At 45.6% G+C, this 27,119-nt stretch overlaps 1 protein-coding gene across 3 annotated transcripts in view; it reads left to right on the forward strand.

Annotated features, from left to right (window-relative positions):
- Positions 1 to 27,119, forward strand: part of stard13b (StAR related lipid transfer domain containing 13b) — a 45,036-nt gene that overhangs the window by 1,260 nt on the left and 16,657 nt on the right. The window contains exons 2-4 of one of the 3 annotated variants that reach the window (XM_088300601.1): positions 96 to 1,714; positions 6,113 to 6,232; positions 8,497 to 8,530. In XM_088300601.1, the coding sequence (XP_088156727.1) occupies positions 194 to 1,714; positions 6,113 to 6,232; positions 8,497 to 8,530 (1,675 nt within the window). In that variant the 5' untranslated portion in view covers positions 96 to 193. Of the gene's footprint in view, positions 1 to 95; positions 1,715 to 6,112; positions 6,233 to 8,496; positions 8,531 to 14,890; positions 15,092 to 15,961; positions 16,241 to 20,156; positions 20,393 to 27,119 lie in introns of those variants that run through there. The other 2 variants (XM_088300603.1, XM_088300602.1) reach the window with 2 other exon arrangements.

The following is a 27,119-nucleotide window of genomic DNA, read 5'->3' on the forward strand; positions in this document are numbered from 1 at the left end:
AGAATGAGAGGCTCCAATGTCAAGTTGTGATCTTCGTCATCACACACGGACAAATCGAGTCCAGAACTTATCTGTTGTTCTTATCTGTGTTTCAGGTGATCTCAATCACGCTGAGGATCTTGGATGACATTTACAGTTTTGAAAGCGGCTGCCGCACTCGCGGGTTTTAAATCATGACAAATTGCAGACATTAATGATGATGGCGCTTTTGCCTGCGGCACAATTAGAGCGACATCCATCCGCACTCTTGCGATCGGACAAATTGGCCTTTTTAACGCGAGGCACGTCCGCAGAAAGTGCTGTTTACGGCTCACGGCACCTCAAAGGGGACCATCTGCGTGCTGAGGAGTCGCACTTCTCACCGTTGGAACCGAGACACAACACACCAAAGGACAAATTGTTTAGATTTCGCCTAAATACGGAAACCGCTGAGGAGTTCAGCCCACAGGGGCTTGATCAAGACCAGGATTTAAACGGCTCCCTGCAGGTCCACTCGTGTCCTAGCCTGGAGCCAAAACTGGAAGATCCTCTCCCTGGTGGTCCACACTGCTGCCAGTTGGAACCGGTTCCAAAAGGACGACGGCGGAGATCTTTTGATGTTGCCATTAAGAGCCGAGAATCCTCTGAGGAATTTATCCTCCAAGGACCTGATCGAGACTTCAATTTACACAACTCACTGCAGGATCACCGCAGTCCTAGGCAGAACCTGAAAGGGGATGACCTTGGTGGAGGTCCTTGTTGCTCCAAGTTTGAACCTTTTCCGGAAGGACGGCCAGGCAGTTCTGTTCGTGTCTGTCTAAGTAACGAGCAACTTGCAGAGGATTTACACGGACAAGGAGTTTCAAAAGTTTTAAATAACTGGAGTTTGTTGGGCTCCAAGAAGGACTACTGTGGTCCACATCCTGTTGTGGACCAGAATGGGGACGCTCTTCTTCCTGAGGTGTCATTCTGCTTCCAATTTGAACCGGGACGTGATGTACCGAAGGACACTTTAGTGTGTGATGGTCTTGAAGAACTTGAAAAGGATTTGGACTTTCAGGCGCATAGACAAGATCTAAGCTCTGATCTGAGCTTACCTCATGACCAATGTGGTCCACGTCTTGGGGATTTGCCGAAAGTTCTTGCTTTTCTGAGCTTACTTCAAGATTACTGTGCTCCGCGCCCTGTCCAGGACCACAGAGTGGATCTTCTTCTTCCTAAGTCTCAATGCTGCTCCCAGTTGGAACCGAGGCTCGACGGACTAAAGGACGGGACTCTCCGTGTCCGCCTCAGTCACGATGTAGCGCATGACGGTCAACTGAATTATTTGGCCGACTTGGACGGCAAAGTCTTCAAGAAGCTCGACAACAGCCACGTCTGTCAAACATCAGACGATTGTCACACAAACACGTCACGCACAACTAATTCCTGCCAAGGAATCCACGATCTGCCTCGTATCGTCAAACACAAACAGAGTTCCATCACTTTCTCGGACTACGGCGAGAGTCACGTCTACGTTAAAGGCAGCGTGGAAGATGGCGCTTCCTTCGGGGAAGAGGACGACGACGACGAGGACGATGATGTGTTCGTGGAGCAGCCGTCCAGCGCAGACGGCGTGGCCAATCGAAGGCACGGGAGGGAGCGTGACTCCGAGAAGCAGAGCTACTGTGTTCGAGGGTCCGCGTCACGCGATCAGTGGAGTTGTGAAGACGAGGCGGAGAGCACCACTAGGAAGGTATGAAGCTCCTCATTTTTATTTCACGCTTGCAGAATTGACCACGAACCAGAAGGCTGAGGACGGACGTGTCCTCAGATTACAACAGAGTTCCGTTCCTTCGGTGGCGAAGCAAAACTAATCAGGTGTTACCACCTGCCCACCAAACTTTGATGGGCGACTTTGAAACACTGCCGCAAGGGACCATGGAATAATTAATTAAATACAGAAATAATTAATAAAAAAAAATTATTACAATTAAATTAAAACAGATTTTTTGTGTGATTAGATTGACGACAAATTGGCCATATTCCTCATTGAAAGTAGGCGTTTTTCATGTCGTCACTTTTTTCCTAATTTCTCCAAAATGAATGGATGAAAAAGAAAATGCTAACTAGTTTGAGTTTCCCGATTGAAAAAATGTAGAAAGTGAGCTTTTCGCACGAGCAATTCCTCCACCGCGTTCCCCTTCAAATGCCTGTTGAAGCTTTCACGCGGTTGTCTGTACATGAGCGCTTATCTCCAGCGAGCGTATCAAACGGCGCGTCACGGCCGCAGATAAGGCGCAAATTCCAAGAGACGTTTTCTGTTTGCCGCGACGCGTTGTTTTCCAAACCGCGGACAGAATGTGAGGAATCTGCGCGATGTGTTGTAAATATTATCAGAAGCCGTTACGATGCGGGCGGCCCTATCGTCACGCTCGGAGGGCCCGGCTAGAACGGCGACTTCACTGGCATGCAGCTTTGTCATCGAGTTCACGTCTGCATTGTTGCTATTAGAACGATTATTTTGAATGCGTTGATTTTCTTTTGCCAAATCAAGGACGCCTTTTGCTGATGAATGGCTCAATTACAAAGTAATGACATGTCACACATTCAATCTGCTTTGGGCCTCACGCACTGGAGTCCTTCTTGTCATTTGCGATTTACTTGACCCGTACCTTCAAACACAAATTCTGAAGAGGAATTTTCTGGCAAAGAAGTCATGCTCTACATTTTATTGGCACACGCCTGAATTTTAAAGAATAGTCTCGTGTTGCTCAGCCAACAGTCTTTGGAGTCAAGCGCGGCACATGCGCAAATTGCTGTTATCAAGCTAACCACAAGAGGGCGCTGTGTGTGTGTGTGTGTGATTTCCCAAGCGCTCCTGACAGCGCTTCAGCGCTTGCAGCAACTTCAGCACCGCCTTCGCACGTTGGCCTTTGAGAGCAACACATTGAAAGTGGAATGTACTTTCCGGCAGGCGTCCACGTAGCCTTTAGCGCCATTGGTTGAGCGACTCCATGGTGATATCACCCCGGGCACTCTCGCTGGGTGGCTCGGAGCGGGCGCTCTACCCTCTGCGCTTTCCCGCTGCTCATTTCCATGTGAAAGACGACAGTGTCGCCCCACACAATGCCCACAATTTGCACTGATCAAGTTCGAGGTGCCAACATGATAAGACCGATCCGTAGCGGGACTGGTCGCCATGGCGCCAGGACGGATGGGAGAACCGACGGAGACGCAAAAAGTGATTTTATTATTTTTGCGTGTGTGTGTTGTGGCTCTGTAAGATGACATGAATCACACTCAAGCCTCCTTTTAGGAAGCGTCTCGTTTCTTGGACGCCGCATGGCTTTGTCGCGGCCGGGACTTGTTTAGCGGGCCAGCTCGTAAGATATTTCCCCTTGAAGCGTAATGAAACACAAAAATTTGTAGCGTTCCAAAACATCAAATGTGGACAACCATGGCTTCCAGCACTGGCTAATAAATGAAGTGCGAATACAAAAGTGCAGTTTTAATATTTGACTTGGCTCGAGCACATTGCCTCCATCTTAGATATAATAAATTCATTTGGATTGGACAAACACATTCTTGCTCTGTATTACATATTTGGCAAGTTTTCTCTCCTCACGTGTACTGTACCTTTTCACATGTGTGACAGTGACAGAGGCAAAAGACTCAAAAAAAAAAAATGGAAATTTGTCAGCACATTTGTAGGCCGTGTTTGACAGACATTGGATCACGCTGTCCAAACATGTCAAACTTGGGATGAGTCAGCTCCACATTTACACTGAGTGGAAACTGACCCCAGATGACATTGCAACCCTCAACCAAGCTGGGAGTAACTGGTGGGGGGGGGGGGGGGGGGCGTTGTTGCAGTCTCCACATTTGGCTCACTGCTCTGGGATTTATATCAAGACTTGATATAAGCACCTCCTCGATGAAACTTTTTTTTTTTGGTTGTGAAGCCATAATATGATAAAAAAAAAAATGCAAGAAGAAAACTATAAATGACAAAATGTGTCATTTTTGTGACTAAAGTCATAATTTTGAGATAAAAAAAATGCAAGAAAAAACAAACCAAAAGTCAAGACAGCAGAATAATAAAACTCACGGCCTGTGAAGTGCACGTGACGCGTGTTAGCCGATGCGTCTTTTCCTTAGCCAAAACCCCCGGCGGCCCAAATTCTTTGCTGCCCTCCTGCTGGCCCCCAGGGGGAGCCTCTGAGGTCAAATGAGTTTGAGTCAGTCAAACAAAAAATGGTTTTTGAATTCGCAACTGCACATCATGTGTGCACCCGTGTGGGTGTGTGTGTGTGTGCGTGTGTGTGTGTGTGGAAAGACGTAGGTGAGGCAAACATGCTCAAGTTCACGTCCACTGGGCATCAGATTGAGATTGAATCACATCCTCAGGACTCGCGAACGGACCAAGAGGTGGTCTGGGTTTGCTTGCATGTGGACTCTGGTGCGCTTCAGTTCGGTTCACGTCAAAGTCAGTGTTGCATTGTTGAATGACACCGACTGGTGTTAAAACGGCCAAATGTGCACATCATTTGTCTCGGGTATTTGGTGCCCGTCTGCCTTACGAAACGCGACACGTGTTTGGCCGTGTGTCCACATTTGCAAATGCCGTTTGTTTGGTCAAGTGTCCTCTCGATCAAGCAGACCGAGAGGTGGTCGCGGCCCGTTTGCAAGTCAACTCCGGTTTGGTTTCATTTCATTTCAGCTCTCAAAACTTTGTGCGGTGGTTTGTCGTGATGTGTTTTGGTGCACTTGGAATGTCACCGAGCAACTCAGGCGACACACGAAAACTCAAACCCATCCATGACTCAGATCAGAGAACGCGGAAAAGCCCCCGCCTCAACAAACTAAAGACTTCCATTGTGAAAGCTCCCGCAAACAGAGGCTGAGTTCATCTCAAATTTATTTCCATGTCTTCTGCCGTTTTGGAGGCTCTCGGGCATTGCGGGACATTCCTGCAAAGCGTCTGCCGCATTCTTGGTCATGCTGCCGATTGGGCCCAAATCCATTTTCTGCGCTCCGACAACGTTAGCACAGGCGGCAAAAGTTCTCACACTTGCACACGCGTGTTGCTGTTCAGCTAGCTCGGTGCTTCGCAATTATTTTCTGTTACACCCCCCCAAGCAAGAAGAAAAGAATTTGCGCCCCCACCACCACCCACTCTCCGCCGCAACTATAAATAATCGCATTTTTGTTGCAAAACAAAACGACACCGTCAAGTTAATACTCGCTGCACACAATGGGCAAGGAGAGCGCCACTGCCAACTACTGGAGTGGAGGTGCAATTACACTTCATTGTAGTACGGCCCCCCAAAAAAAAAAAAAAGCATGTTCCCCAGGGTCACAGAATATTTTGCGGTTCTTGAAAGATCAGTCAGAATGTTCTAAAACGGCCTGAAAGTTGGAGAACAGCCGGCAGCGACGCGTTGAGTACGGTGACCAGTGGCGAGCCGTCTCTGCTGGCCTAACATAATCCAGAACAAATCCGGGTGTGAAAAGTTTTTGTACTTGGTTCCTTCCCACCGCCGAGTGTTGCGCAATCCTTCCAGCGTCAAGTGTTGGGACTAAATTCAACTTGCTCACAAGAGTGTTGTCCTCTTCTTGTAAATAAGAAGACACTGCCATCGTTGTGGCACGCCCGCCCGACTTTTGTTTTCCCTGATTTGGGTCGGCACGTCCCCGACGTGACACAGGCGGCCATTGTGCTCGTTGCGATGCCACTTGCTTCATAGACCGGCCGAGGTAGCGCCGAGGGCACAAAAGTCTTCTTTCGCGCTCCACAGAGGCGCTCTTGTTGCGTTTGTTCCATTGGGCGCTTTCGGGACGGTTCCGAGGGGCTGGCGAATGCCTGGCAGGCATCCGCAGAACCAGACCCGGCATTCAGTGCTGGCTGTCAACTTTGAAAGCAGTGACGGGCCAAGACGTCTTTGCTGAGATGTTTGACAAGGTCATCGTCTCTGTCCTCTCAAAGGAGCATCCTCGCATACAAGCTCCTTTGTTCGCCGCCGTCACGTTGATTGGTCGCTGACGACTGGGCTTTCCCTACCGCAGACGCCGACCTCAACCTTTTGTTTTGCTCCAGTTCTGTCCTGTCCCATACCGACGGATGCTGAATGTCGCTCCCATGTTGTTTCAGCGCTTCGCATTGAACCAGAGCCTGAATGAGCGAGCCGAGCGAGGGGAATGGTCGAGCCAAAGCGGGTCTTGTGTTCCTCGCCGCGCCTGCGTGGGAACCCGAGTGACAAGCAAGAGAGCGGTGAGTTTTTCTTCCAATATGGAGTTTCCCACACGTTGTCGTACCGTTTCGCTCCTGGGAGGAAACACGTTTTGTTCGCGGCGATGCTAAAGAGTAATGAGCATTGTAGACTCGCGAGTATTCTCGTCATGGCGTTGGATTCCAAGTTTCATTGCTTAAGGAAGCATTGTGAGCTAATTGTGTCTTGTAATGAATGGAGAGATTTGAATGATATCATTTATTTTTATATCAAGTTTTGATACAGCTTGAAATGTCGAATGAAAAATACAGTTTATATTTTATTTTTAATAACATGTTAATCCGAATATGCTTCAGTTTTTTTAATGTTTGATAAAACATTTGCATTTTCTCCTTCACGTTTTTGATTGTGTTCAACAAAAAAAGTGATGGAAAAAAAAATCTCTTCCATAAACATTTTTGACCATAACAAAATGAAAATGAGCCGCGAACTGAAAATCAACTTTGATTGAAGCAAACTGAATCCAACTATTAAATCGTTATGCGCGACATGATTCAAATAATCAAATCGTCTTTTGATGAAAAGACGCACTCCTCCTCATTTATTCCGTAATTTTTTCTTCTGCGTAGTCATGGAACAAATGAATGCAGTTCCAGTTATTTGTGAGCATATTTGTGCTGGCGTGTCATCGTCATTCGAAACACTCTCCCCGTGATGATCTGAAAAAAATACAATCGATCCTGCTGTCCCAAAATATGATTCGAAAATATCATTCACACATTTTGCTCCCTTATTTTTGGGATTATGCGCGAAAAAAACCCAAAAACTGAACCAACATAATTTGACATTTGATTAACGTGTGCTCCTCTAAAATGAAGGTTTAACGTTCACATGTTTATTAGCACATAAAGAAGAATTATTTGTTTTTGGCAAAAATATATCAGAAAAATAATCACAACAACTGAGCTAATAAATAAATAAATAAAAGGGAGCGACTGGACAAATAATCTAATTTTGAAGAAAGTTCTCCACCCAGATGGGCTGGAGTAGCCAGAAAAGGTTAACTTGATCTGGATCTGATCCAGATTGGCAGCAATGTAGACAGAGCATGCCCGAATCACATCCGATGGCGATGTCATTTGTCACGACGACAGCTGAAAGAAGTTCAATTTCATCCCAATCTGTGACACAAATTTTACAACTAGCAAATGTGGATACCTCGGTGGAGGTCTGCCTCGTCGAGTGGCGTTTGCCCTCTCAAATTAGAGGCCAGCTGTCGCTTTTAAACTGGAAAACGGCAGCATCGCGGGTTCAAAACAGCTGAGAATGTTTCAGGGAGCGAAGCGTCGGATTCCACCGTCTCCGTTTAAGCCCGGGACGTTGAGTTGTTAAGCGGGACATAAAAAATGTTGTTGTTCTTACGTAAGCGCTCCATACGACAGCAGGGAGCAACAATGTGATACGGATGGACTTCTCCCGCCAGCGAGATGTTTATGGAAGAAGTTGGAGCCGTTTTTTTGGCACCTGTTCTTTTGTCGGAATAGGAAAATCTATCTGCATCATCGTGCAGCAAATCTCCGCTGGAATGTGCTGGGCGCTGCCATTGACTTTGGGAGATTGATTATTTCAACAGGTTGCCAAGGAAAACGCTATGTTCCTTCGGTCACGTGATGAGAAACCCTGAAAAATGTGTCTCTGTGTTTTTGAAGAAGTGCCGTAACGTGGTGTCTTGACTTACGAGCCTAAATCATTCCCTGATCACACTTGGAACTCAATACACACAAATCATCGTTGATTGAAATGCCATGACTCCGTTCCCACCCCATCATAAGAATGCCAATGAAAAAATTTTTATTGTGTTTTTAATAAGAAAAACAGCACTTCACAGTATTATAATTTATTTAAAAAAACATACCACGATAACACTAAAGGAAATATTTAAAAATGTGAAGAATTAATCATAATTTCATGCGTCAATACATGTCCTGGCCACCGGGGGCGCTGTAACGCTGAAACAGTCAAAACTGCTCAGTGAACTGCTGTAATATTAGATGTTTTTTTTTTTTGGTAGAGGATCAATTGAACACATTTTAAGTATTATTCTATTTTAATTTTCAATCAATTGCAAATTGCTGTTGCTTAAAATAGAGCTGGACAGTAAACACTGATAAATTTAATGATTTAAATTTTTCATAATGGATTAGTAGAAAAGGGTTAAATATAAAATTGTTCTTTACAGTAATATGTTCTAAAAAAAATGATTGTGTTACCACATTGACTCAGTTTTTTTTTTTTGCTTTTCCAGGTTTCGAACACGATGACAAGTGAAGCAGGAGCAGGTAGGATGACAACTCTTTGGTGGGAATTTTCCGGAGCGTGTTTGTCGCTCGCTATGCTACCACAACACTACACTAAATATTATCGTCTAGTTTTCAGTAACTGTCGGAGCCATCTCGTGTTTTGTGATTTTTTTCCTTTGTTGTGATGCATGCGTGTGTGTTGTGCACGTGTCAAGCGTGCGCACACTCCACTTTCACAGTGATTGGTGGTGTCACGGGGAGGGGGGCGTGGTCTTTCTTATTAGTAGGTGCACACACCTGTGGGTAATCATTTGTTTTGTTTTGTTTGGATCGTGTGGTGGTGCGAGCAAGGGAAGAAACCTTTTGCTGATCGTAAAAATCATCGTCAAAATCATCAAGGAAAGCAAGTGTGAGCAAAACATGTGAAATGGACTTGTGAGTGAAACAAACGTCGAACGTCGGCCAACTCGTGTTGCGGAGCGAGAGCTGATCAGACCAAGAGAGCGACCTTGAATGGCAAAATGAAGTAAGTGGCTGTCATTTTCCTCCGCGATGGATGCGCCTCGATAAAAAAACAGTCAAGATAGCGATGATGCAACAGTTGGGATGCACGTCATCAATCTTTCAACTTCCCTCGACTTAGCCTGCCGTGGCCTCATTTTTGTTGGACGCCTCAGTAACGAAATCAACACTATTGTGTGGGAGGTTTTCGGAGTCCGTTTGCTCCAATCATATCCACGTGTATGGTTCTATGGTTATCATCACATTTGCTCTTTTTGCAAAGCATCACAAGAAGCAGATGGTAAGCAACAATTAACAGATGGCTGTCATATTTTTTTTTTTTTTGCAGTTTAAAAAAACGGTCATTTGACTCATTTTAAAAAATATATTGCAAGAAATGTTTCGTAAATTTACAAATTAATTCCTGAAGTCGTACAATTATTTTACTACGTGACCACCCATTTGGTCTACTTAAATTATAAATGAAGTAGATTAAAGGACGAATTTTCCTTATAACCCCAATTCCAAGTCCTAACCCCCAAAACCAAAATTTGAAACCTTACGACTGATGCCGCAAGGCAATCTCACAAAAAAAAGGACCCCCCCCACGCCCATAACAACAACAACAAAAAAATCAGACGATTCAGACGCGCGGCACTTGAACGGTCGAGCTTTCGCACATGTGGACATTCCACCCACAGGAAGTAAAGGCTCAGAAGCTTCCTGTCTTCTCTGAAGCATTTTTTATTTATTTATTTATTTTTGGGGGGGGGGGGGGTAAAGATCTTGGAGAGCGTGTGTGGCAATGCAGCCATCCAAGAAACGAACTTGCCCGAAATGACCTTCGTCCCAAAAACTGAAGACCGTGGAAGGCGCTCAGAAGAATGACATCACATGAAGACTGACTGTCTGTCTGTCAGCTGTTCGAGTGACTTCCTTCTGCCCCCCCCTAAAAAAAAAAAACAGCTGCAGCCTCCCACCAGGCTGCCCATTCTTCTCCTGAGACTTTTCAGAAGAAAGACGACATGAGAGTGATTTGAGATAACGAGGACGTGAGGCGAAGACAAGCGACTACACACAATGAAAATGCGTCACAGGCGTCAAATCACTACTTGGGATTCCAAACAAATTGGGTTTCGAAAACCTTCCGAACAGGCTTGACGCTCTCATTAGGAACTCGAAGCCTGGCTTGGAACCCGAATTTGAAACCCGAAACCAGACTTGAAACGCTCACCCTTGTTTGAAAACCAATCCGGGTTTCATCTGTAATTTGAAGCCCTAATTTGAAATCCTAACCTCGTCTTGAAACTCCAAATGCAACACCGACATCTGTTTGAAATTTAAGTTTAACTTGAGCCCTGAAATCCGAAACTGAAATTTAAAACCCCAAATTTCTTCTTGAAACCTTGAACATAGTCTGAAACTCTAACTCTTGTTCAAACCATATTTTGGCTTGACACCCGACTTTCAAACCCTTTTTAAATCTTAACGCGAGCTTGGAAGTCTAACCATGAATTGAAACCAGAATTAAAAACCTCAATTCTCAATTTGAAACCCTAACCCTGGTTTGAAAGACTCATTTGAAAACTCCGATGTGAAACCCTGACCTTCGCTTGAAGCCCGCACTCTGCCTTAAATCCTTAACGATAGATTTTCACAACGACTGACGTTTGCTTGAAACCCTAATTTGACACTCAAAGCCACATGTACCGCCCAAACTGCTGTTTGAAAGCCTAGACTTTGAAACACTCACACTTGTTTGAAACCCTATCCCAGACTTAAACGGCGACTTTAAAACTCTAAAGCAGAATTGTAACCCAAATTCGAATCCCGAACCCCGGCTTGAAAAATGAATTTGAAACCCTAACCCTGACCTAAAACCCAAATTTTACACCCCAAACCCTGACTTAGGACATGCTTGAGACCCCACCCCAAAACTGTCGCCCTGCCTTAAAACCCTAATTTGAGAACTTTTTTGAGCGGGTTTTTCAATTCAAAAGGGTCCTGATCCAGTTCAGTCCAGTTTGGACTCACTTCCCCCACAATGGCAAAAAAATAAATAAATGAGTCTTGGATCAAATTTCAAGTTGGGCAGTTGAACGTAATTGTTTTGAGTTTTGCAAAAACTGGCTGAACTCAAATGATCATATTCGGCCTAATGATTTTTTTTTTTTTAAATATGTGGTCTTAAAAATGCGACCAAGTCTGCGTTTCATTCGAGGTGGCTTTTTGGGGGCCCCACTTCCTTTCTTTTTAAATATATTTTCCCCCTTGACCACATTGTCACCTCGTGTGGTTATTTGGAAATGAAAACCAAAAAGAAAAGAAGCCGCGCCGCTTGCGTGGGTGGAGTCCAACTGATTGCCATTCGGCCGCCGTCTCTCATTGGTCGCCAATCGGGTGACATCATCCGCTAAATTTACGAGCCGCCCGTCATGACTGCAAAGGGTGCCGCTGGCGTGAAGGCAGCATGAAAAATTCCACACATGGAAAGATGGAAAATGACTTGTGGTTTCCTGAGTGCGGAGGAGGCCAGCAGAGAGAGAAAAAAAAAAAATGATTTCGGGACTTTCTCTTGAGCGCACGTTTTTCAAGGTTGGGGAAAACCGAGCAGGAACCTTTTTTAGCCAACACAAAATGTTTTCATTGCAGGTGGAAATGCGTCCTGAAAACCCTACCCTTGCCTTGAAAGTGTCACCTTGACTTCAAACCTTACTTTAAAACCCCACCCCCGTTTTCATCCCTCATTTTGGTCCTTGAAACCCAAAACTTCAAAAGTCTATCCGAGGCTCCACACCCTAATTTGACACCCTAACGCAAACGCACAACCCTAACTGTGGCTCAAAATCCATTTTGAAACCCTAACTAGAAGTCCTGGTTTTGCTTTTAAACCTTCTCTTGAAACCCTAACCCTGCCTTGAAACCACTTTGACACACTCGCCTCGACTAAGATCCCTTGCTTGAAACCCTAACGCAGAACTAAAACCCTTATTTTGAAAATCTGACTTTTGTTTTAAACTCTCACCCTGCCTTGGACCCCTTTCTTTAAAACCTTAACCCTGACTTTGCCCTAAAACCCGACGACTCCTTCATTGAAACGCTACTTGAAAACCCTAACCGTGTTTTGAAATTTGCAACCCTAATATTAAACCCTGACCCCGGTAGTCAGCGAGCCATCGCTTGGGGGTCCGATGGACCAAGAAAGCCAATAAACTACATTAGGATTTCCAACCGGGGTTCGAGTCTCAAAGTTGGGTTTTAAGACGAGGTTAAGGTTTCAAATGAGGCTTTCAAGCCAGTGCTCGGGTTTCCAAGAATGATTTCCACTTTCCATTTGTGTGCATCAACTCGTGTTGAATTCGCGTCAACTTCAACATTCGGCAGGTTTGCTTCAACTTCCTGTTAGCGCACGTCAATTGTCCGTTGGTTTGTTCCGTGAGTTTTTGTCTGTCAACTTCCTGGTTGTTTCAGTCAACTCCGTTTCATTTTTTTTTTTCTTTTTGCAAGTCGTTTGCGTCTACGTCCTGCCAGTTCATGTTCAATCAACCTCCATTTTGTTAGCATCAACTTGCCGACAGTGTTAGCTTCGTCTTAGTTTGTTTCGGTGTGTGTCACGTCCTCATGAAATTGTGTCAACTTCCAACACTTAAAATGTTAAATATCATTTATATTATTTGACGTCACAGCGGCAATTTCCTTAAACTGTCCAAACTTGTGACGCTAATATGAGCATTTTGGAAAAGCTTTGTGGGGCAATCGGTGTTTAAAAAAAAAAAGGGAGCGATTAGGAAAGAAGTGTAACCCTATAAGCCCTCGGCGCCTTAACACAAACCAGGTGCTGGAGGTTTGGTGTCAAATGTTTTCCCAGGCAACTTTGTGGGCCGCCGACGCCGATTGGGGGGGACCTGGCGGCATTACATGCTTTGTCATTCAGCGGGACAACGGCCACGTACGCTTGTCACCATGGCTTTTCATTCTTCCTCGGCCCCACTTTGCACGCTCACGTGCACGCTCACGCCTCCGCCACACTTTGGTAAACAAACTTGGTGAGTTCTCTGGCTCGGGGTTAAGTCGCAAACAAGCGCAAAAAAAGAAGACTTGAGCTAACAAGTCGGAGTTGACCTCTGGGAAAGTCATGAGCGCAACGAAACCGTGACGAAGGTCCTCAAGAAAACAAGATTAGGGACCACTTTAACGGCGTCAGCCCCTCTCCCCGGCCCCCCATCCCATCACATTCCGGCCCCCCAGCCGTCCCGCCGTCCTAAAGCCATACGCTAAACCCAGATATGCAGCGCATGTGTGGCTCCTCTGGAAAAATGAACTCGACTTGGGAATATATGGTCGGGAAATTTATAGCACATGCCTGGGACGAGCCCTCTGGGGTTGGGGGGGGGGGGGGTGAATGCATACGCTCCATGCTCCCTGAGCCCTCTTTCCATTAGCGCACTCTCCCAGACTATTTAACGGGGCCTCGCCGAAGTGTGACCCAAGCATGGAGGAGAAATCACTTTTCCTCACATCTGGCAATTTTCAACTTCCTGCAAGATTTAGTCAACTCCGTCTACTTTGTTTCAACTTCCTGGTGGTTGAGTTACAAACCCCCCCCCCCCCACACACACACTTTAGTCATCATCTTAGTGTGAGTCCATCTCAACGTTCTGTTAGTTTCGACTTCTTTGCTGTAGTTTGTTTTGTTTTGTGTGCATTAACATCCCGTCAATTCAAAATACCCCAAATATTGTTTCACCTGAAAATCTGACGACTTCTCCGTAAATGAGACAAATCCCAAAAATGAATGAGAGTGATTTGGCCTCACAAAATGAAGAAATCATGATCCTAGTCTTCACATTGATGTCATATTATATCCGAGCGTTGTATTTTTAGGTTTTTATCCAATCAGAATTCAGCTCGCTCCTGTTGCCGGGCAGATTTCACGATAGCAGTAGCACCCACGATTCGTCCGAGGCCTTCAGATACAATCGTGTGGGCGTCTGTTCTGTGTGTGTGAGGGATGTTTACAGTTGATAGGCAGCTGCGATAGCCAATCAGATGATGAGTTGATGCTCTTCTCGCTGACCTCACGTTGAAGGAGACGAACGCGGTTTGTGATTGAATACTCACTTGTGCTATGCGGAATCAACACATCCGGAAGTCGTAACTGGCGACCGTTCAAAAATCTAAAATAGATTCGTTATTTTTTTTTTTTTTAAACCACAATGGCAGAATGAGGGAAAATTGTGGATTTAATTGCAGATACACTTGCGAGGCCATTTTCAAGACAGACTTTTCCACTGCTAAATGCTAAAAATGACGGATGTATTCACCCCAAATCTGAAACATCGCTGAAGAATAAATATTCCAATAATTGTCAGACAGGCTGTTCATACTTTAGCAAAAAATCTGCAGTTTATAATTGCATGAAGACAATTATTACAACACGTGTGTGTGTGTGCGTGCGTGTGGAAGGAGAACAGCACGTAAGGGGTAAAAAATGAGCTGCCCGACTGCTGAGTGTCAAAAGGGCTCTCAAAGTAACTTTAGCTCGGCATCACACCGAGAGGGCGCGTCGAGTTCAGCGCGAATATCGTTCATGGCGCACGCCGTCGAGTCTTCAGCTGCTCTCGTTGCGTCAAAAGCGCCACGCCAGCCCGTGATTGAGAAGTACTCGCGGCCGAGAACTGAATCGGCCGCCGTGGCCCTCACAATACGGAATTAGGAATTCCTCAAATCATTCTCGTATCAGCCTTTTTTTTTTACCAGGTGAACTTTGCTTGCGTGCTTGTCCGCCGCGCTCTGGCCTGTTTTTTGGGTGAGACAGGATGTTGTGACAACAGCGCTAAATGGTGCTGAAAGTCCAGCCGCATTCCTGCTTTTAAAGTGTTGACCTTCTCTCGCCGGCCTGCCGAGACGCCGCTCAACTCGACCGTCGCGCCGAGCTTGACGGCATACGTGGACGAATTGTCTTCAGAGCTCGACGTCAAGGGCTTGCGTGCGTTTTCCACCGAGGTGGAAATCAATTCTTACGTTTAAGACGGCACAGCAGGGGCGGAGCTATGTGGTGACCCGTGGTGGTCGTTGTCCGGCCATTCTACCGCTTGGGTAAGATTTTCATACCTGTGACTTTCTTGCTATTTTTACAGGAATGCAGCATTCTTAAATCCTTTGATACGCGCCACAATTCATTTTTTATAAAGTGCATGTTTGTTATTGATTCGAATTTCATAGCAAGCAAACATGTCCGACAAGTCGTTTGTCACAGCAGCCCGGTCACGGGCGTCGGTCATCGGTGACCGTTGATCACGCTGATTCGCGAATCGGTGCAAAATCAAGATAAAAGTAGACTGTAGCTGCGTTGAAATTCGTAGGCTGCATATTCCAAAAGTCAAATCTGAAGGCCACTTGATGCGAGTTTTGGTCAAAAGCATCTAACTATGCATCTTTTAAATCTTTTATTTTAGTTTTTTTTTTTTTTTTTTTAAATCTATTTTGTTTTGTGAAAGGACCATACAACCTATTCAGACATACTAAGTTGGACTGAAATTTATATTTGTTTGCAATTGCCCCACTGAAAGAGATTGTTCTGTTTAATTGCTATTTTTTTTTACAAGTTTACGAGTTGAAACAATAATTTTACCTTCCACTCATTCTACATTTGCACCGATATAATTTAGCCACTTCTGCCTCCGATTGAAGGCCATCATTCACATGCATTCATCCGTCAAATGGATATTTTGTCATGAGACACGTTTCAACTTTCACCTGAGAGTGGACACATTTCCCACAGTCCGTGAACGCGTCGCGACTGTGAGCCTCTCGCCGTGCGTGGCTTCCCTCACCCACTCGCACACGCGCGCACATCTGGTGGGAAGTGTGAACGTCTTTTGCCATTAATTCTTTACATTTCATACGTTTAGGAGGACGTTTTAACTTTAAGGTGGACTCATTTGTTGGTGTTTTTTTTCCGGACAGGCGAAGCCATTTGAAAGTTAACCTGGAAAAAAAAGTTGGATTTCTTCTTTTTTTCTTTTTTTTTTGCATCAAGTGACTGGGGGATTTTTTTATTTTTGCATATTTTTTTGTGGGGGTGGTGGTGTGGTGCACATTCTTTATTATGTCCGAGTGCGATGACGTCTAAACGGACGTCGGCCACGCTGAAGCTGCGGCGGTCTTTGAGCGAGCAGCTGCGGAGCTCCACGTCCAAAGCTTGGGACTTACTCTGGAGGAATGTCCGCGAGAGGCGGCTTGCAGGTCAGTGGAGGCCGATTGGACGAACTGCACCCCAATTCTGGAAGCTTGGGGGGAAAAAAACAAACACGTATTTACGTTTAATTGATGACGCCGCAGCGTGGTATTTAACTGGGAAAGTCATTTTTTTTGGACAATTATTTTCTTAGAGGGAAAAAGAAAAGCTTGGTGAGATTTGACACATATATTGCATGTGTCACGTTTGCACCCAAAATGACATGTAATATGTCAAAAGCAAACATTTTCTTGCTTTTTGACCACTTGCGGGAAACCTTTGAGGCGTTTTTGTGTGCATGAGTGCAAGTGCAGGCCGGTCGTGGCCACAGGGTGGCGCTAGTGTGTCGTCTTTGCATTGAATCGAGTCCGAATTTAAGAGCTATATCTTAATACAGTATATATGTTCTTAATATTTGATATTCATGCAAAAAAAACAAAAGATGAAAAATGGATGCATGTTGAAGGCGCATTTCTCTCACAATGCAATGTCTATCTCACAGCGGAGGAGTTCTGGGTTCTAATCTCTAGTCTGGCCTTCTTGTTTAAAATTTGCGAGATGTCTTCTGGGGTAGGACTGGGTAAACTAAACACTCTAAATTAATCAATTATTAGGTGAGCATGAGTGATGAATTCTCTCCATGTTCCCTGCGATTGGCCGGCGACTGTTCCTGGGTGCAGCTGGAACAGGCCCCAGCTCGCTCATGACCCGAAAGAGGATGTGGGCTTCAGAAAACGAAGTTATTTTGGGAGCATCCACATCTTGCATTGTAACGCAATCGCCCGTATAGTAAGTGACACATGAACGCAAGACGTGTTCACGTGGGAACGGCACACTACGAGGAGATGAAGTCATGCGAATAGATTCCAGATGTTGCATAGCGTGCTTCTTAAACTTTTTGGGTCCAGGGACCCTTTAACGGGGGAGAAACTTTTCCAAGGACTCGTTTTCACGTGAAGCTCTAAATCAGAAAATCAGAAGGGTTGCGCGCTAATTAATATTACGATTAATCGATAATTAGTTTAAACTACTTAAAATAAGTATCGAAAGAAATAAAAGAATCGATGTGGAAATTTTGATCACAAAATAATTTGTAATTTTTTTTTGTAAAGTTACAAACATTTTGGTTATAAAATTAGTTATTCATTTTGGAAAAAAACATGTTACTGTATCCCTACTCATAGCCCACCGAGAGCACTTTGCGCCATTTATTCTGCCGCTCCCATCTTGAATGGTCGCAGAGGTGTGACGACCGCAAGCAAGAATGCTCATAGATGGCGTTTGTAACGTACACGCTGGAAGTGGGGAAATCCCAGCTTTGAAGATGTTTCTGCTAATTGAATGATTTCCCTGCGTGCTGCCAGCTGCTGTGATTCATGTGCAAAGTGAAGCAGCCGTGAGTGGAAGCACCTGCGCTGACGAAGGCCCATTTAACCTCCTCGTAGCCGCATCTCGGGAGGCGTGCTGGGACACGTTTGATTGTGGTTGAGGTAGGCGCTCGTCCTCACTCGAGCTCGACACGAGGTTGCTTGCAGCATCTTTAAAATTTGAAACATCGGAGGAAGTCTTACATTTCCACTCTGCAATCCATAACAATACAAATTACTACTTTCCTATGAGGTTATGTATTGAATTTTTAGTGTAGTAATAGTGATTTCTTTAAAAAAAAAAAAAAAGCTGAGAATCTAATTGCCACAAGATGGCGTCACACAGGACTACTTTTGTCTAAATGCTTGTTCCTTGGCACCAAAATGCCACCAGATGGCACCAAAGCAACACCGGTACTATCTGAATATTTATGTCTGTCTATTGCGTGGGTCAGAACTACTGCAACATCGATGCTAATCGTGTTAGCCGGCCTATGATGTTTTGCATTGTGCGTTAGCATTAAGCTAAGTTGACGAGGCTAATTTATGTTGTTTTAATTACATGGAATGCAATTGTGTTTTTTTGATATTTCGTTTGGCAGTAACCTTTAATGGGAGTGACGGTAAACATCTTGAAGCCTCATTTTTGAAACATTGTACACTGGCTGCTTGTTGAAACGTACGTTGAGTTCACTACTACCAAGTTTTTCTGTGTTACATTTTTTGCTCAGCAAAATGAAATAAAAAAATTTGCCATAGCGACTGCTGGGCCCTTGAAAAGCTTGTCAGCATTCAAACAAGGCACGTTATATGGCATATGACCTTTGTGCCTAAACATTACAGCAATTTTATTGTTGTAATAAAAAAAAAAAAAAAACAAGGCAGCCAGACCTCATTCCTGCGTACGAGCTGGCGGTGGATTCCGCAAGGCAATCGGCACAACGTGGCATTGGAATGCGCCCGTCTAGACGTCTAGCAAGGAAGTAAACACGGGAGTCGAGTCCGGGGGGGGGATTACACCCCATGCCAAGGCACGTGCTGCTTCTCTTTATTTTTATTTATTTCTTTTGTGTAGCTCTTCTCTGAATGAAGACAGGTGTTTGTGCCCTGCCCGATGAAATCATCCAAGTGATGTGACGCCATCACCCGTTGCATAAAAAAAAAAAAAGCAACTCCACCTGAGTGGTGTGTGAGTGCGGTGCTTTTTTTTGGGGGGGGTGCGTTTAATCCTTGGAGACGTTTATGAAAAGCCCTGAAGTGTGCTGCTGAATTGTGCTCTTTGTGAGCCTAAGCGGCAGTGGATTTGATGGCGGGGGCGCACACACAGGGGATGTGTGTTTAACGTGGTCGGATGGCGCCACGCCGCTTCTGCCACCGCGACACAGGCGGGACTTTATAGCCCAACGCGCCACCGTCACTGGAAACGTGGGCCGGATCTTGAGGGGGACCGGGCGGGTCCGGATGTGCACTTTAATACAGGTGTGAGGCGATTGCCGTTGTGCGGTCGTAAAACGGAGAAAGGCACAAGTTCGATTTCGGGCCTCAGCGTGTCGTGCCAAGGCTGGAAATGGACTTTTGGAAAATTCATCCCCTGGCTTCTTTTATTTTTTTTATTTTTTTTTCATAAAAAGGCAAATTTCAATTCTTCATTTTCATTCTAATTGCTAAATGAATGAGAGCGGACTGGAAAAACGAATCTGCGTTAAAGTCTCAAAATGTTCACAAACGACAATTTATTTGCACGTTCGAAAAATGTGCCTTTCACAAAATTAATTAGTTTCCTTTCAGGAAACGATCCTCTCTTTTGTGCTGAACCTTTTTTCACTCAGGCCAAAGCAATAACTGGTGCCAAGAAACTATCCGAGTGAGTTGAGGAGCTTCATTTAGACAAAAGCAGTTGTTAGCCGCCATCTTGTGGTCGCTGCAGACAACTTTTGGGAAGTGTCAGCGGTTTGAATTCTGGCGTGAGTGTGTGGATGGACTTGATCGCGGATATCAGGCGATGGAACGTGTCGCAGCTTGAAAGTGTTGACGAGCTTCAAGGGGGTGCTGACAGTTTGAGGAGACCTGCTGAGAGGCCTTCCCGGGGGTGTCGCTGGTGTGTGTGTGTGTGTGTGTGTGGGGGGGGGGATGATATGTTTGGGCTCAAATTAGCATTCTCCACCCAGAAAACCAACTTCTTGTGCCACTACCATTTGGTCACTTCCTGGACCTCGCCTAATTCTGTGTGTCCAGCCACACTGGATGAGTTGTTCTGGAGCAGGGCGGATTCTAAATAAAAAAAAAAAAAACAACAAAACAAAACACAAGCGCTATTTTTATAAGCACTCCCACACCCGACTGCACTTCTTAGTCACTCGCTCGGCATTCCGGCGGTATTTATATTTCCCTCCCGTGCTGACGGGCCTTCACACAAACGCTGGATTGAGCTCTGCAAGGTGGGCCGGACTCCCCCAGCCGCCGCGCCATTGGCCCTTCCGTCGGGTCACGTGACCGCTCCCGCCCCCCACACGTTTGGGCCGTCCCACTCGGCTCACTCGAGGATTTTTGCGCCTCTGTGTGAAGAGTCCCGGGCACTCTCGTGGGCTTGTTTTAGCCGGTGCTCGGCATTTTTTTCCCACTCTTTGGACATGTTTCGAGACCTCCGGGAGTCCTCGGGCAGCGAGTGTCTGGGAAGCATGACCCCGGAGAGCCGGGACATCTACCTGAGGATGGACCACCACCGTCGGCGCTCCGGCTACAGGCTGGGACGGATCATTGCAAGGCAGCAGCTCCTCAAGAGGATTGCTGGAGGTAGGAAGGGGGGGGGCAGCATGGTGGTGGCAGGAAAACCACAGTGACGGAATTCTGTGAATCGGTCCCACATGGATAATGTTGGGCTACTGTTTGACCATTGTCACGTTTAGTTTTTGCAAGTCGGCTTCAGTCGTTTGTTGCTCGAAAGTCCTGGCTAGTATCGGTTGAATGTTTTCAGGAGAACTGCGGAGCCAAAAAACAAATTCCCATCTTGTGGACTATATGATGCGTATTATTTCTATTTTCCACTTGCGTCGTTGCCGTTCTACTCACATCCTGTAACGTGTCATGATCCTGCTTCCAAATCAAGAAGAAATGTTTTTCTTCACTGTGTCGAGGGTTACAACAATTTTGGCGGCGGCGGGCGGTCAAAGCTGAAGTCAGATCAATCTTTTGCCTGAGATGTGCCTCATCGGCAGACGGTTCGGCCTCGCCGCCACCTGGCAGGCGATGAGGCGCTCGTACCTTAAAGCGGATTGAATATGATGATCGTTTCAAACTTGCCCTGTGAGCTTCGAACAACATAAAATGAGAGCAGCGGTGGGCGGTCAAGGCCTGCAAGGCCTTCTCTGCTGGCCTAACATAGTCAAGAAAAAAAGATCATATTCTTCACATTGTCATATTATATCCTAGTGTTGTCGTGTTAGAGGTGAGTGTTTTTGTCCAATCAGAATTCAGCTCGTTCGTGTTGCCGGGCAGATTTCATAATACCAGTAACATGCACGATTCGTCCGAGGCCTTCAGATACAATCGTGCGGGCGTCTGTTTGGCGTGAGTGCGGGAGGGTTTTAGACGGCTGCGATAGCCGATCAGATCCCGAGTTGATGACGGTCAGGCCTTCTTGCTGGCCTCACGTTGAAGGTGACACGTTTTGTGATTGGATACTCACTTGTGCTAAGTGGAATCAACACACCCGAAAGTCGTAACCGTTCGAAAATCTAAAATATATTTTTGCTTTTTTGAACCACAACGGCCAAAGGAGGGAATTTACACTCGCGAGGCCATTTTCAAGACGGACCTTTCGAGAGAAGCGAGCTTGTCCAACACTCACTCAGTACGACTTTAAATCCTGAGCGTTAACACGTGCTTCATTCTCGCCGTGTTCGCCGAGCTTAGCGGGGAGGGAGCATGAGAAGGAATGAAGGCCGAGTCCTTGTTGTGTTCCTTTCCACATCGTCTGATTGTCTCTGGCAAAAGGTCGCCTGCAGTCTCGTGTGTGCGCGTGTGTGTGCGCCTGCAGTCTCGTGTGCGTGTGCGCGTGGGGGTGTGTGCGCGTGTGTGCCAACAAACTTGACCTTCAGCCAATAAGCGGGTTTTGCGGGCGCAGTAAATAATTCTTATTGACTGACAATAGCGAGGCCGATAAGTCGGCGTTATGTAACGAAGTGCGAAGTCGCCGGGCGTAAACACCGATGAGATCCGGACGGAGCCCTGACGACTGGACGAGCATCCGACGCGCCTTTCGTGACTCGAGTCTTTACGTTCACCTGGAGTTTTACGGAGGTAAACAGAAGAGAGAAAAGAAAAAGTTGCTTGTCAGAGACGGGGAGGAGATTGCACAAATATTTGGCGAGAGGAGTGTTTTATTTTTCTACATGCAGAATGCATGAAATGGAGATTTTTAGATTTTGTGGTGCTTGTCTTAAACTTTGAATTTTTTTTTTTGTTTGTGTTGTGCAAGGTGGCGTTTATCCTGCATGTTGTTGTCGCCGATTTCTAAGAATGTTTTTTTTTAAATTTTTTTGGGGGGGGACTTTGTAGATGATTTCCCGTCATTCCGTTTATTTGTCATGTCAAGTTGGCAGTGATTATTCAAAACCGCTTAGACGAGTCATCGCCTTATTTGTACGTGTTGTTGATGACTTTTTTCATTGCGCATTATTTTGGTTTCTTCTGTTCATTTTTCTTGCGCAAGTTGACCGATCATCAATTTCTGGTGAGAGGAGTGAACGCTGTTTTCGTGACACTTTCTGCACGCAAGCAGTGCTTACCGTGGACTTGTTCGACTGCGGATTCTTTTTTTTTTTTTCTCATCGTTGGGTTTATCTGGTGCAAGTTGTCATCACTTCAAAATGGAAATTGGCCGACGAGGCCCACATTTGTCTGACGTCCTCCCGTCCTGTCAGCGGAATGCGTCCCAATACTTTTGTCCATATGGCAGCATTCTTTCCAGTCACGCTCAGCAGGTCCGCTTCGTCCGACGCCGCACGCGTTTCCCCGCCATGTTGGCTACGCGGGACTTTTTTTTTTTTTTTTAACGAGAAAATGTTCCAATTTGACGTTGTCGGGGCATGTGCTGGCATGTAAAGCCCAAACGCTTTCGGATCACACACGTCTGGTTTCAATGGCAAACCCTCAATTTCGGGTTTGCTCTGGAGTGGAGAAGTGCTTTAATTTGAAGTGGAACTCGCACTTGTGCTCATTCTCGTTTTTGGAGTTGGCGTTTGTGCTCATTTTCGTTTTTGGTGTCCAAAAAAGAGCGCAAAGACATTCCCAAAAAAACGCCATTATTGTACGTCACCATCAGTGACTAGCGCCACCGATGGCAGGGAGGGGTACTACATCTCACAAATGAAATTACAAAGAGATAGCGGCGAGTATTTGAAGAGCGCGACTGCGGCGCTGTGTAGAGTTGGCGCACGCCGATCTGCATAAATAGCGGCGGTGGCGGCGGCGACTCCTGCATTCCAGCCTTCTGTTGACACAGCAGGTTGAAAGTGAGTGAGTGGTGAGAAGGGAGCGTACAGTTATGTACACCCCCCCCACGCCTCCTCCTCCCAACGCCAAATTCCAGCCAAGCCTTGTCTGCATTTGTCATTAAAAAAAAAATAAACAAGCCATTTTAAAGTCATAAATAATCAGTCGTCTAAGATGTCGACAGTAATTGTAATTGCCTGTTGATGCCACAAGATGGCGACAGCGCCCAGTTCCTAATAGACATCACATGACACTTATAACATACAACATAGCTACGTCCAAATGGTTTTTTTTTTCCTCCAGGGGGCGCTACCAAATATATTATTGTGTTGCCTCTTGGAGGTCCAACTTGAGAAACACTCGAGCTTGATAGAAGTTGGTGCCAGTTTGGCGCTCCATTTGGGTCTTTGGGCGGGAAGTACTTGGAAGGCTTTCCTCTCCCTCTCAAGAATTTTCCTCAATGGTTTGCTGGCAAGCGACACAAATACTGTAATACGGAACCCGGCGACGAGGCAGCATTGTTGTTGTTTGCTTGCTTCGCAAGAGCCTGTTCATCTTTTATTCATGAACGGGGGGCTTTATGCGCTCATTGTTGTCATGCAGATTTTTATTTGCTGCCTTCAGATGCGTCGTAAATCGAGCCTGGGAGTTTAAAAAAAAAAAAAGAAGCCATTTTGACAATGTGATTAGCTTGTCTGCCGTTGGCATTTCCGTACTTCAAATGCATGAGCTCCCGCTTCTTTTTTTTTTTTTTTTTTGGGGGTTCCCCCACGGGCTGTAAATTTGAATTGACACCAACTAAGTAAGTTAGTCACGGCAACCTTTTGGATTTTCTCTCTGCTTGTGCGAGAGGGTTTTGAGCAGCATTTTTCCAACAACTGCCAAGAGGAAACGGGTTCATTAAAGCTGTCAAAGCTCTTCTTTACTGCTTGCTCTTTTTTTTTTTTTTGCCCATCTCCATCAAATAGCACTTTTGATAATGTCGCACCGAGGCAACCTCACCAGATACTTTGTCGTTTGCATTGCTACATATTTGGCTTTACTTGTTCAGGTCCAACTTTTAGAAGCACCCTGGGATTGTAGTCATGAAAGTTGCGATGATCTAAAATCCTCACAATAATCATCAACTTGATCACCATTAGCAGGTCAACGTGTACCTAATCAAGCGTCCGGCGAGTGTCCATGCACCTTCCAAAGCTGCAAAAGACCTCCGAAGGGGTTGATTCCTGGTTTGTGCCTCTAGGTGGCAACCTTAGCGCAGTCCTTTCGCACAGTTCAGCGCAACTTGCGTGTTGACAGCTCAACATGTGCAGCAGCTGCAGCAGCAGCAACAGCCTGACTAATCATTGACTCGAGTGCGCATTTCGCAAATGCCTCCGTCTGCACCGCAACACAAGCGCATGGTCACACATTAACTGGAACACATCAGGTACACTGCGTGTGTGTGTGTGTGTGTGCTCCATTCCAAAGATTAGGAAATGCTCGAGTTGCTGACCTTCCTACCTCCTTTTGGCCTAAATTCTGTCAGCTCCATATTTTTCTCAGCGTGTGGTTATCTTACACAGCAACAGCCTAGATTGTTTCTTGCGCTGGCTTATCTCCAGTGGTGGAAAGTAACTAAGTACAAATATGGCGCTATTGCACTGTACTACACTTTCAGGTATTTGCACTTTCTGTGACTATTTGTCTTTCTGATGACTTTTTACTTCCTACATTAAGAAATCTGAAAACAAATAGTGGTTGAATTTAATGCATGGCGGAGGACTGGTTTCCACGTCCGCCTCACAGGAGTAAATTTTCATTTGGGGTCACAGCAGACTCTCAACTCTTCAGTCAAGGCACTGTTCTGCTAATTCCTCTTGAGCTTGGGCGCCCCCTAGTGGTCGAGACAAACATTTGCGCACATGTCTTGTGGCCGTTAATTAAGCGAGGGAGCGCTTTTATGGTGGAGTTCCTGAGAGAGCTTTCTCACGGTGGGGGCCCTTGTTGTGATGTTGTCGCCCCCTCCCACCACCACCTCCGGCTCCCCTCTTGACTCTTCCCGAAAGAAGGAGGCGACCCCACGCTGTCCCCTCTGGGACTTGCTCCAAATGAGATGGACCTAATGGAGAGGCGCTTCTTTTTTGGGAGTGTTTTTTTTTTATTTTATTTTTTTTTACCCTGCTTGGCTCTTGCTGTGCTGTGTCCGGCGCCAAACCGTACACTGAAGATGTTTGCATGAAAAATCCCAAACAAATAAATAAACATGTATTATTTGAGTGCTTCACACCGCACTCAAGTTCTGCTCTAATTTCAAGCTTTAATTCAGTGAACAATTTTCATTCACTTTTGCGTCTCGGCGCTCACTTTCTTTGTCCTGATGGTTAGAAAAAAGCAATTTGGCAAAATACCAGCTCAAAATATGAATTGAAATTGAACGTCCACTGGCAAGCGTGTGAACTGCTGGTGGCTGGATGTTGTCAAGTTTGGTGCTGCCACCTAGTGGACAAGTGGTTAAAGCACAATCCGTATTTTGCGCAGTCTCTGCCGTGCCGGTAATTGACAGCTGTGTTATGCGGCTGTCTGGGAAAAGCAAATGACAGTGTTTGTACACGCAATCAGAAGGAGGGAGCGAGGGAGGGAGGGCAGATGCGAAAGCGTGTTATTACGAGCGGGAAAACAGCGTCAGGCGACAACGCGGGCTCGCCGCCTGTCGTTCTTCACAGTAGATAAGACGTGAGGGGACATCAGGATCACGCTCGGGAACTCGAGAATGTTGCTTGGCGCAGACGCCCTCGCTGGGCCGTTCCAAAAGTGCCGGAGCTCGCTTGCTAGCTCAAGTTTGAGTGTTGAGATGAGTCATAGCCAGTGGTGGGAAGTAACAAGTAAAAATAAAAATATTTACAGTAGTTACTGAACTTAATAATTGTTTTCTTTTTTCTTTTTCAGCGGTCAAGTCATCTGCAAAATCATTGAGGTCTTGATTGACTGAACTTTTGGGGTCATTTGAATTTCTTCTTGTGGGTTCCAAGTAGGATTCGTTAGCGGTCTGAAAAGCACGTGTTCGAAAAATAAAATGGGGTCCAACCTGAAAAAGGATCAAATTCAGATGTGGCGCTTTTTTCTGTTGTTGTTGGCTGAGCATTTCTTTTTTGGTTCACGGTTTTAATAAAGCTATGGGAACACGTTTGATTGCAAAAAAGCGAAGCTGATGGTAGCTAGCGAGCGCTGTCCAAGTTAAAAAACGGACGACTCATCCGTGAGACTTTTTGTTGTGCCAGTTTCTGTTGTATTTGACGGAAAAAGATCATTTGGCCTTTTTTGCTTTTACTTAAGAACAAGAGATGAAACCGTACTTCTACTTTTATCAGTCTTTAATTTATTTTCAAGTATTACTACTTCGATACAAGTCATATATTTGAATAACTACTCTTTGAAAAACATGAAAGTTTAATTTGTTCCCTGACCAAGCTCAAAACTGAATTAAAAAGTAAAACTAATCCTAAAACTAATAAAAACTAGACTAAAATGAAACATAAAAAAAAATAATAACAAATTGCTCTTAAAACAAATCGTGAATAGTGAAGCGCAAATAAGCGGGGGTCACCGTCCCCTTTGTTTCGAGCATGTGTGGGTTTAAAATTCCACGTATGGAAGTCATGTGACTCGCGGCGATTAGCCATGCGGCAGCCCCTCAATGTAAAGTTGTCGAGGCTTTTTCGTACCAAATCACTCAAGCGCTTCGTTTCACGCCGTCACCGTACACGCGTGTGCAAATAGCGGCGAAACCGGAATGCCGCCTTTGACGGCATTTGCAGGAAAGAGGCTGAGCCATCTTCACAATGGACAAAGGCTCCAAGGGGAAAAACATGACACAGTGAGCCACTGTCCAGCCCGCACTGCGTCTTCCACCTACTCACGGTTATTTATTCATCAATGGACAAAAGACAATCGTGAAAAAGCGGCGCGGCGATAAGGCCGCAAAGATCAACACCGGCTCGGATCGCTCCAGTGGAAGCCGCAAAATCCCCACGTGATGTTTTTTTTT

The sequence above is a fragment of the Idiotropiscis lumnitzeri genome, chromosome 7, assembly GCF_059441095.1.
Source record: "Idiotropiscis lumnitzeri isolate Australia: NSW breed Sydney's pygmy pipehorse chromosome 7, RoL_Ilum_1.0, whole genome shotgun sequence".
Lineage (NCBI taxonomy): Eukaryota > Metazoa > Chordata > Actinopteri > Syngnathiformes > Syngnathidae > Idiotropiscis > Idiotropiscis lumnitzeri.